This window comes from Catharus ustulatus, chromosome 1 (assembly GCF_009819885.2).
Source record: "Catharus ustulatus isolate bCatUst1 chromosome 1, bCatUst1.pri.v2, whole genome shotgun sequence".
Taxonomy (NCBI): domain Eukaryota; kingdom Metazoa; phylum Chordata; class Aves; order Passeriformes; family Turdidae; genus Catharus; species Catharus ustulatus.
Window position 1 is genome coordinate 19,067,273 of NC_046221.1, and position 11,411 is coordinate 19,078,683.

The 11,411-nt window shown below is 44.3% G+C and overlaps 1 protein-coding gene across 1 annotated transcript; it reads left to right on the forward strand.

The window, feature by feature from the left end:
- The first annotated feature begins 224 nt into the window (after positions 1-224).
- SKIDA1 (SKI/DACH domain containing 1) lies at positions 225-8,813 on the forward strand. Its single transcript, XM_033077221.1, is given in 8 exon segments — positions 225-1,908; positions 2,514-5,123; positions 5,125-5,363; positions 5,365-6,320; positions 6,323-6,366; positions 6,368-7,030; positions 7,032-7,296; positions 7,299-8,813. Coding segments are annotated over 7 exon segments (2,460 nt in total). The 5' UTR covers positions 225-1,908; positions 2,514-4,961; the 3' UTR covers positions 7,430-8,813.
- Positions 8,814-11,411: the final 2,598 nt, after the last annotated feature.

Below are 11,411 nucleotides of genomic sequence, written 5' to 3' on the forward strand. Positions count from 1 at the left end.
AAATTACACAAAATTCTAGTGTTCAAGAAACGCTCCAGTCTCCATGAAAACAAAACCAAAAACCTACAAACTTAAAAAGCAGTTAGTAGAACTTTGCATTACATCTCTGATTTAAAAAAAAAAAAAAAAAAAAAAAAAAGGGGGGGGAAAAGAAAGGGGGAAAGAGGGGGAAAAAAGGGGGGAGGGGGGTAATAATAAGAAAATTTTAAAAAACAGGGAAAAAACACCTAAAACTTCTAGGTATAAGAGTGTTAGCCATATTATGATTTTTTTCCCCAGACCGATTCCTGGTATTTCTTTGTCCCACGCATTTAGGAGATTTAGTTATACATTCTGATACGTTGTCTGACTAGAATTTATGGCAAATTTTAGTTACTACGGTCACATTTGGCTGACTCTAAAATAGCAGAAGGATCATATTATACTATTCTTTGACCCTATTATATTTACGTTACTGGACTCTTTGTGATAGCCTCTAGCTGCTTTCTATCTGTGTCCTTCTTGAGCAAAATACGCTCAACAGTAAATAGAAGCAGGGTGTCGTGTTAGAAATGAAGTTCTCATGTGAAAATATGTATTTCTGCACAGCATCATGAAAGCAAAAGGTTTATTTAATACTTGTCAATACCTGAAGACATAGTCCAGCATTAACAAATAATAATAAAGAATGATAATACTCTAATAATGTGGCAATCCTAGTGTGAAAACGCACATGACCCTAGGTTTTCCTGAAGATTTTCAGAATTCTCCCCATTAGTACAACCAGTGGTGGACATTGCTGTTGCATTTCCCAATGAAACGTTTAAAAGACTGTAAATGGTGTGTGCATTACTACATTGCAGAAGGAAGAGGTCAAGCTAAATTGCACTGGTATTTAAACATAATCATACTATGAAAATAAATCAAAACATCACGTAAAAGGAGTATTTTAAATGTTACACACGTTTTCTTTCTGGAATGACATGGCTAAGCAGTTCCCTGTGAGCATATATATATTTTAATACAAGTTTACAAAAATAAAAGTATATGATTTTCAACAAATGGGAATAGGTCTACAGCGAAGTATTATGAATATATTTTGCTCTTTCTTTCCTAATGAGGTTTATCCTTTGGCCAGACAGTTTTAAGACTGAAATACTACTGGCTATAGAGTGTAGATTGCAGATTGCACGCTACTCAACGTGAAAAGGAGCACGTTTGATTGATCGCCTCTGTGTGTGTGTGCACCCATACACACAACTCTCTGTAGTTGCATGTGCATATATTTGGCAAAACCGGGCATCTCTGGGCATCCTTATCTTAAGAAATGTGAGACAAACACCCATTCCTTTAATCATGTTCATCTTTGATCACCAGTGAGGGTGACACAGTTCACAAAATTAACAAAGAAACTCCCTTGCTTTTGAGAGATAGCTCCATGTACATCTGAGTCTGCACACACATGCACATGGACACATGAACACGCAGGCATACATCCCAGTAAGTAAATTATGGCATAACTTTTCATGTAATTGACACCAGACACCTTTAATTTTTCATTTTCATTCTTTTGACCAGCTTTCACATTAACAATCTCAGCCATAAATGTTGGTGGCTATTGATCGCAATCCCCTGTGCGTGTGCAAATCCATTTTCAAGTCCTCTGCCTTTAATGTGCGTGTGCGTGTGCAAGGGGCCTCTGACGGCTGTTTATCAGGATCTTCCCCAGCCTGCTTGAAGACGACCCCGGATACACAACGTGTGCCGATGGCCAAGGGAAAGCACGCACACACACACACACACACGCACATACATACACACACACACACACATACACACACAAAAAGAACCAAACCAAATGATGGAGAAGTAAAGAAACAAAGCTCTCTTGTGCGAGATGCGGAGAAAGATATGCAACCGAAAGTGTGTGTAAGTATACGGTGGGGATGTGTAGGTTGGGCGCCTGACATTTCCCAAGACTTCTCGTGGGTTTCTCCCTGCCGACATCTGGCGCTGCCTCGACCCCGGTGCTCATGGCCGCACCTTTCGGGAACCCGAGGTTTGCCGAAAAGCCGTCACTAGTTTTAAACGTTTCGGGTAGCGCCGGAATTCAAAAAAAAAAAAAAAAAAAGAAAAAAAAAGGAAAAAAAAAAGGAAGAAAGGGGGAAAAAAAAGGGGGGAGGGGAAAGGGGGGACATTTTTAAAATAGTTGCCGAATCCCCACTGCCAGACTATCGCCGGCAGCGCGTGGGTGCGGGTCTGGGTGTCCGTGACTCCCTGCGTGCGAACGCACGCGTGGATTTACACGGGAACCCGACCCAGCTGAACTACCTGACAAATAAAGGACTTTTCAGCCCATCGGGGTTTGGGTTAACGTCCTCTGAGCAGCTTTCTCGGAGTTTACTGTTCCTTTACTGTTGACTCCATAGCCTAACCTTAAAGCAGGGGGAGGAGAGCAGTAGGGAGGGGGTGGGGGTGTTCGCAGCATATAAGTACATCAGGAGGAATTTTTTAAACGACCTTATTGTCTCTAGCTCTAGAAAGACCACGATGATTTCTCTTTAGCGCCAGCAGCTGTTTTCTCTCGAAACTTTGCTTTTTTTGCCTCTCACTCGAGCGAGAAGGAGAAAGGCAAGGCTGGGGATCCAGATGCGAGGAGAGGGAAGAACTCCGCGGATGGTCTGAGCTGAGCCGAGCATTGTTCACTGCTGCCTCTCGGTTACGTTTAAAGGCTGAAATATCACGAGATCCACCTCAATGATCCTTTTCTAATTCGAGGGACAAAATGTAATTTGCTGTAGCTTGCTTTCTCGGATGGGAATACTATCCCTGGGTTTCAGAGGGAAGAACTAGGCATCGCGGTTGTCGCACACACATGGATTAAGTTGAACAGCGGCGATTACATCTGCGCTGAGAGCAACAGTAGTCCAGGGCTGACTTTTCAAATCTCAGCCCTCCGAGTTAGAGGCTCCCTTGAATAGACTTCCTCCATTCCCGGATGCACTTCTCCAAATTCCCACTTCTCTCTCGAATTCCTGTGAAATTGGGGGCTTGCCTGCATTTCGCCTTGGCATGCAAAACGGCGTTTTCACAGAGTGATTATGCGCTTTCTTTTAGCTGTACCTGACGGGGTAACACGAACTCCACGCACCATATTGCCAACACGCGGAGTGGATATTGACGTTTGGGATTGAAGATTTTTTTTTTATTTTTTTTTTCCTCCGTCGATTTTTTTGCCAAGTCACAGCAGTATGAGATGTCTCATTAATCTCGCGGATGTGTCTAATTCTGGATGTGCAGTGATACATAAAAGTGCTGGTGTTTGTATCCAGCGGAACACTGGATGCACGGCAGAGATTGGTGATTTTTTTTTTCGCAGCGCCTAACGTGCAAACCGCAAGCATCACTTTAACGTGACAAGGGAGAGGCATGCAGCTATCGCAACATTTGCGAAATCCTCGTTCTTGACACTCGAATAATTTAACGTTCCTGAGAAGAGGTTAAACCTTCATGCTGCTTCTTCAAATTGATTTTAAGGGGCTGATATAAATGGAGCATCAAAAAGCTTCGGCAGAGCTACTCCGAGCGGAATATGCAAACTGCGAGCCAGAAGCATCCTAGCTCGATGCAATATCGTACATTGTGTGTTCCAGCACTTTTTTGTTATTACGTAAAGGCTCCTGGAAGCACCTTGGATATTTTACATTCTCCTTTCTCTGCTGGAAGCAATCAGGACGCAGGAATCCTGACGTGGGCTCTGGGACTATAGGACATTCCAGCTCGTGATCCAGCACGGTTAATCGTGAAAAGTGTATACATTTCTGGCTTATCTATGCTTTGTTATGGGTCTGACGTGAGCTCACGTCCTCCTCCCCCCCTCCTGCAATATTACAGGCAGAATTTCGGTTAAAAGTGTTATAGTATCACGGTGCGGGAACCCGTGATATTCACACAGCAAAAATAACCTTAGTACCCGGCTATAAAAAGCTAATTAAGCAGAAGAGGAAAATCGAGAGAAACTCGAAAATGTAAGTACTCCCTCTCGTTAACAACCGAACATTTAACTTTGGAGCCTCAGAAGGGGAAATACCAGGCTGTTCTGCACGTTTTCGCTAAGCTTCATTTTCCACACAATGCAGAATAAAACGCTAGTTTAAAGCGGCTACGTTACCGAAGGATTTTCCATCGCTACAATCAGACTTATGTCCTTTAAATTCACGGCATGCACAAAAGAGCAACGTTTGTCCAAAACAGGCTGAAAATATACGGAACGATAGGGGGGGAAAAGCATACAAATCCTTCCTCCGAAGCTAGCGACGAGGAAGTCTGAGAGAGCTGAGTGTGTTTGAGCTCGGATTGTTTAATAGAAAGATTTATATACTAACTGTATTATTTACTTTGGGAGGGGAGGTGGCAGTATAAGGGTATGCTAATTAGTGGGAGATTTTTTGGGGGAAGGGGTGGAATATCAATTTTTATTGCATCACCTGTCAGGAGTGTCCAATCAGCGTTGGCTTTAGGGGAATTAATTGATGAAGGTGTCTCCGGACGAGCTCACTTCACTCTGTCATTTTATTTGTAGCTAAAGCAGCGGCGGGAATAGCAGCTGCATTCTTTTCTCTTCCTCCCTTCACATTCCATTATCATAGTTTCCAATGGAAAAGCAGGGAATGAAAGGGAAACAGGTACTGATCTTCAGCAGCAACTTAGAGAAACACTTTGGCAAACCTGATTTTTAAGATTATATACTGATTGTGGTCTCACGGTATTTTTTAATTTATTTTTTAAAATTTTGTCTAAAGTTTGGCACTTCATTCACCAGGAATAACAGCCTTTGTTATATTTTATTAGCAGGATGCCTTGAGACAAATACAGCATCTGGCTGAGGATTGTGTGTGTGTGGCTTTTTCTTTTTTTTTTTCCTTTTTTTTTTTTCATCTCTCTCTCTCTCTGCAAATGCTGGGAATAATTTAATTCACGAAATGGGAGACCTGAAGTCGGGTTTTGAAGAGGTGGATGGCGTGAGGCTCGGCTACCTCATCATTAAAGGAAAGCAAATGTTTGCACTCTCCCAGGTTTTTACAGACCTGCTCAAAAACATCCCGCGAACTACCGTGCACAAGCGAATGGATCATTTAAAAGTAAAAAAAACATCATTGCGACTTGGAGGAGTTGAGGAAACTCAAAGCCATCAACTCCATCGCTTTTCACGCTGCCAAATGCACCCTGATCTCCAGAGAGGACGTGGAAGCCCTATACACATCCTGCAAAACCGAACGGGTTCTTAAAACGAAACGGAGGAAACTAAGCCGGGCGCTGTCTGCCACGGATCTCCGGCCGGAGCTCGCTCCCGCCGACCCCTTCTCCGGCTTCTGGAAGGAGAACAAACTCTTGGCTGGGTCTGAGCGACTCTCCTCGGCCGCTGCTTCACGTCCGGAGGAAAGCTCTGCGCCCGGGGGACACAGCCTTGCTACCGGCCGCTCATCTACCTCACATTTTTAGTAAATACACTGGCCACAGCTACCCAGAAATCGCTCGGGCGCCTTGCAAATCCCCCGTAAACTATGAAACGGCGCCGGCGGTGGGGCGGCTGCGTGCCCCTGCGCTCCCGCCGCCCGCTCGCCGCCGCGGCGAGGCCCCGGCTCCCGACCGCCGGTCCCCCGCCCCTGCCCGCCCGCTGCCGCCGCCGCCGCCACGGGGCGGCCGCCGCCGCCGTCACGCTGGCCCCCCCGGCGGCGCCCGCCGGCCCCTGGCCCTGCCCCGGCCCTGCCGGCCCCGCGGCGCCCCGCGGCTGCCGCTGCCTCTGCCCCGCGGCTTCGGGCCGCCCGCCTTCCCCGAGAGCGGCAGCAGCGACTCGGAGTCCAGTTGCTGCTCGGGCCGCGCCGCCCACGACTCGGACTGCGGCTCCAGCCTCTCCAGCTCCAGCGAGGGCAGCTCGGAGGAGGAGGACGAGGAGGAGGAGGACGAGGAGGGCAGCGGGGCCTCGGACTCCAGCGAGGGCAGCTCGGAGGAGGAGGAGGAGGAGGAGGAGGAAGAGGAGGAGGAAGAGGAGGAGGAGGAGGACAGCACCTCGGACTCCGACTCCAGCTCGGTCTCCAGCCAGGTTTCGGTGCAGAGCATCCGCTTCAGGCGCACCAGCTTTTGCAGCCCGCCCGGCGTGGTCCACGCCAACTTCTTGTACCATCTGGCGGCCGCCGCCGCCTCCCGACCCCCGGCCCCGGCGGAGCCCGGCGGGCTGCCCGCCCTCCGCGGCGCTCCCGGCGGAGTCAAGCCGGAGCTGCCGGAGGAGTGGGGCTGCCCCGGCTGGGCTCCCGCCGCCCCGGCGCTGCGCTGCTCCGGAGGCCTGGGAGCTGCTTCGCGGAGATAAGAGACGATAGGGTATCCGAAACTCACATTCCCACACTCTGAATTTTCCAATAATGCCAAGAGTACTGACCTAACAATTAACTGTGTTGCAAAGGGGGCCTCTTCACCTAGCCCAAAGACAAACAATGCATTTCCACAACAAAGAATACTCAGAGAGGCAAGGAAATGCCTTCAAGCAACTACTACACACCGTGTAGATAACAATACAATAGCTGCTAGGTTCTTAAATAATGATTCTTCATCAGCGGCAGCAAATTCAGAGAAAGATTCCAAAATCCCTCATTGTATTGAATTTGCCACGGATTTGCCCTCTTTACAAACTGATCCTGCGGAGGATGCTGCTTCTCCAGGGGCAGCAGCAGCTGAGCTCCAGTGCACTGATACAGGCAATAAGGCATTGCCATTCCTGCACAGCATTAAAATCAAAATAGAGGACAGCAGTGCGAACGACGAGTATGAGCCTGATCTTACAACACATAAGCTAAAGTGTGAGTGCAATGATACTAAGGATGAATTTTACGGTGTGACTGAGAGTAATAACCAGGACGCTTTATTAACAGCCAAGGAAGATTCTGCATGCACTGAGAAAGAAACCACTTCCTTAAACCCACTGACTCAGAGTCAGGTCCTCTCATGCACTTTAGGTACTCCAAAACCTGAGGATGGGGAGTATAAATTTGGAGCAAAGGGTGAGAAAAAATTACAGGACACTGGTTTTGGGAAAGCGACCTGTACTGCAGACTCCTCCAGTCAAACCAAATTTGAAATCAGCTCGAAGCCCACGTCCTACAGGTAAAATCGAGACACATGAAGGAACACTGGATGATTTTACAGTTAACAATAGACGCAAAAGGGTAGCCAGCAATGTAGCATCAGCAGTGAAAAGGCCATTTAATTTCATGGCAAATTTTCCCTGTCCACCATCACTAATTATTGGCAATGATGGGGATTGTTGCCAGCTTATTCCTTAAACACCACTAAGGATTCCCAACCACCTCACAAGGCCCATCCTGTATGGAAATGGCAGCTGGGCGGTTCTGCAATACCTCTTCCACCTAGCCACAAATTCAGGAAATTTAATTAATAAAGTAGTTTGGAAAATATTTTCTTGAACCACTTTAACTTTCTTACCTTTTTTTTTTTTTTTTTTAAACTCTGCAGCATGGTTTGTACAAACCCATTAATGCTATACACTTTTGGAATCCTGTTTTATCACATTCTGAAGACAGAAACGGATTACTATTTTATTTACCATTACAACAGTGGGGGATTTTTTTCCTTGTTTTGGGGTTTTGGTGGGGGTTTTTTGGTTCTTGTTGGTTTGGGCTTTTTTGTTTGTTTGTTCTGTTGCATTGTTTTTTGTTTTTTGTTTTTGTTTTTTTTTATTATGTTACATTCCACAGAGTACTTCAGGCTAAAGACTCAAGTTAAACTCAGTATTATGGTAGAGCTGGAACACTTTACTGTTTAAATGCTAATAATGCACCAGTACCTCAATTCAACTGCTGCAAATAAATGTCAAAAGGTTGAATAATAAATATTAGAATGAGCCATTAAATTTATGCACTAGATTTTGAAAATGGAACTCTAACTGTTAATTCAGTTAAACTTTGTTAAGTTACATGGTTGCACAGTAAGGGTTCACTATAATTCAATGTGGCAGCAGTCTACTTTTCGGGAGCTTTGTTTTCGGGTGCAGGGGTGTCTTTTTCGAAGAGCAGTTGCACTTACTCATTTTTCTCCGGTTTGGAAAAGACTGGGGTCTGCCTGTGACCCCAGCGCTGGGAAAAGCTGCCTCATTTGAAACCAGTAAATAAATGTGGAATTCTATTTTTGGTAAAAGGGTGTCTTTTTACTTGTACAGCCACTCTTTGTAATTGGGAAGCCTTTTTGTTTCACCCAGAGGTCTTAAATAAGGTTACTGTTATCCACTAATGTCATACTTAAGTTGTGGTCTGAACATGCCCCTTACAAACTTGCAAAGCAACTAAAATATTTGCCCGGCCAGCAGTACAATTTATGGTCCAGCCCCTCATGCTGGCTGGAGGAAATAGCAAAGCAGTAAATACAACACAGAAAGTGAAACGAGAGGCCGTAAGTGGAAAGATTACACAAAATGAGAATACCATGTTATTCATAGCTTTTTGGCAACAAAACTCAGGCGATTCAACCATATTACACTTCCCGGTTCTACCCTCATCTCTTGAAATTTACTGTCGTGGGGTTTTTTGCCATGCCATCCTCTCTATGTAGCAGAAACATTTCTACTGCACGTGACAATCAGAGGCAATTATCTATATTTGCACTTAATATCGAAATAGTCGAACAGGCAGACTTCTAGAGTCTAGCCCTCGGTAAGACATGCTGGTATAATATATTGTGATGATGGAAGCAGTAAATCAAAATTATGGAAATTTGCACTGTTGAAAAGCATGCTTTAGCTTTATTTTCAATTAAAAACACTGTTTTAAAAAAATCCTGATTCCAAACACTTTGAATTATTGCAGAGTTATCCGTGGTTTCCTCTCCGTTTGTAAGTTCACTGTTTTTATTTGGAGGAAATACGCTTCAAGAGGTTAACTGTTTCACTCCCTCCCCCCCAACCTCTGCAAAAGAAAGGGAAGGAGGGGAAAAAAAAAGAGAAAGGCTGGAGGCCGAGGTGGAGGCAGAGCTGAGGACGGGGGAAGGTATCTCTTGCGGGGGGAGGACGGATACAGCAACTCTGAAAACAGCCTGAAAAGTTTGCAGCCTGAGAAAGGCAATAATAATTGAGTTGCTGAATCAGCAGAGTTTAGGATGAATAATTGCTGGTTTCTTTCTTTGGATTAGCATTTTATTTATACTAGATCATTCACAAATTAAATTTTAAGGATTCCACTCATCGATCAATCCCAGGAGAATAATTTATCGCAAATCAAAAAAAGGAAAACAAAGCAACAATGTAATGTTTACTGTGTGACTCAAAGTCAACATTTCTGCTGGCAATCCACTGCCTGGGTTTCAGTTTTTTAATTCCTGCCTTTTGTGATGCTCTGTCCCAACCCCTCATGTCTCCAAATATTCCAAGCAGTCACTAACTGATTTCAGCTCTGTTTACTATATCCACACCGGAGTTTTCCTCTCATTGTAAAAGGCCTAGTCTAAGAATACCTGCAGCCAAATATATTTAGAAAGAGTAAACAATTGCCTTTCAGTGGAGTTACCCTTCCCCCCTGCATGCACACACACACACATGCACACACATCACTTTAAGCTGCCAATTGCAAAAGGTGCATTGCATACTTAACCGCTCTGCTGAAATTACGATGCTCATGAAAAATCTGCTTACTGAAGTTGTTCTGAGATGAATGTTTACATTCGTGTGTTTAGAGCTGCACAGATTACAGCCTTATTTCCAGAGAACTGTAAGTACGTACAAAATGTACTGCTCAGGAAAGCCCCCCGCTCTGTTAGAAACCGTGTCTGCCTGACAAAGGTCTTCCCTTGACCAAAAAAAAAAAAAAAAGAAAAAAAAAAAGAAAAAAAAAGAAAAAAAAAGAAAAAGGAAAATAAAACAAAACAGAAAAAGAGCCAAAAGCTGCAAAAGTGCAATATGCAAACTTGAAACCTAAAATTTCGCCTTGTCAGTTAAACAACATATCACTTTCAAAGTAACTCTGTCCCTTGACCCTGTTTACTTCCAATTAGAGATATGCTGATTTGGCCAGGAATTGTAAATTACAGAGGTGCCTTTTCAGGTTCCGAAATAATCCGGGCTGGGGGGTTGGGGGCTGGAGGGGGAGGTATAAGCATAAATTTATACCAAACAGGCTCTGCAGAGTTGAGGACGTGAAATATGGCGCCCAGCCTTGCCAGCGGCCCGGGAGCTCCAGGCACCCCCGGGCATCCCCGGCAGGCTGCTCCGCTGGGCTCCCCTCCATCCAGGCAGCAGCAAACGGCCAGGAGTTTAAACAGCCAAATAATTTTCACCACGTGCACACCTCAGTTTAGTACAAGTCACTAGCAGGGACATTCGTGGTTTTACTACCGTTGGAGAAATTAGCCAGGTACAATAACTCACCAGGGGAAAGGGAAAAAAAAAGGCGGGGGGGATGGGATGGTATTCTGTTCAATTCTGGTAGTTTGGTAACTGTTTCTGACGACATTGTAATTATTATTGCGATCAGAGTTCATTATCATTGCAGCCTTAAACATGTGAAGTCTTACCATTGAATTACATAAAAATAACCAAATTTCTCCCATAAAGGTAAGTTCTAATAATGAGGAAAACACAAGGTTTTCCAAGGGAGACAGGCTACCATTTTGCTGCGATGTTTACATGAGATAAAACTTACAATGTGTTAGTAATTGCCACCATTTTCCAATTCCTGGTGTACACAAAAATCAACAGAATTTTCTAGAGGAAAAAGCAATTGAGGAAGTGCATATACTGTAAGGGCTATACTCTCTGTAGGTATTTGCCACAAATAGAGTTCACCGGTAAATTTATTGGGAATATTTGTGCTGCCAGATGGAAGACAAAAGAAAGTTTTGGACTCTGTTTAATTGTCTAGAACATTAAAAAGGGAACATGTGTAATGCCTTCAGCAATGAGGTATATTGCCCCTTAAAGATGTAACTTGCCGTTTACAGCAATTTACTTTAAGAAGTGATTGTTCTATAAGCTAAACTTACTTGACTACAGTGGGATAATCTCTTTACTGGTTGTTCATTTAAAAAGCCACTACTAGCAATAATGCAAAATAGTGGTAGCTGTTGTATGAAGTTTGCTGTTTAATCAACTCATATGGTGATTTTTACATGATTTCTGATCCCTTTTACTCGAACAGATTTAGTTGCCAATAAATTAAAGTTTCTGCAGAAATGAGAGCAATGTTATGTTTGTGTTTGTCACTGTTCACACGTGCGAGTGGTTGAGACAGAAAAGGGTAAAAAAAGTGGCATTTTTGACACACGGCGGTAATCTGCAGGAAAATATTCTACATATGCAGTATGTTAGAGAACATGAAACACAGATAACCTTGTTAATTGTGGTTTTTATGGTTAAGAGGATTGCTGGGAAGAAT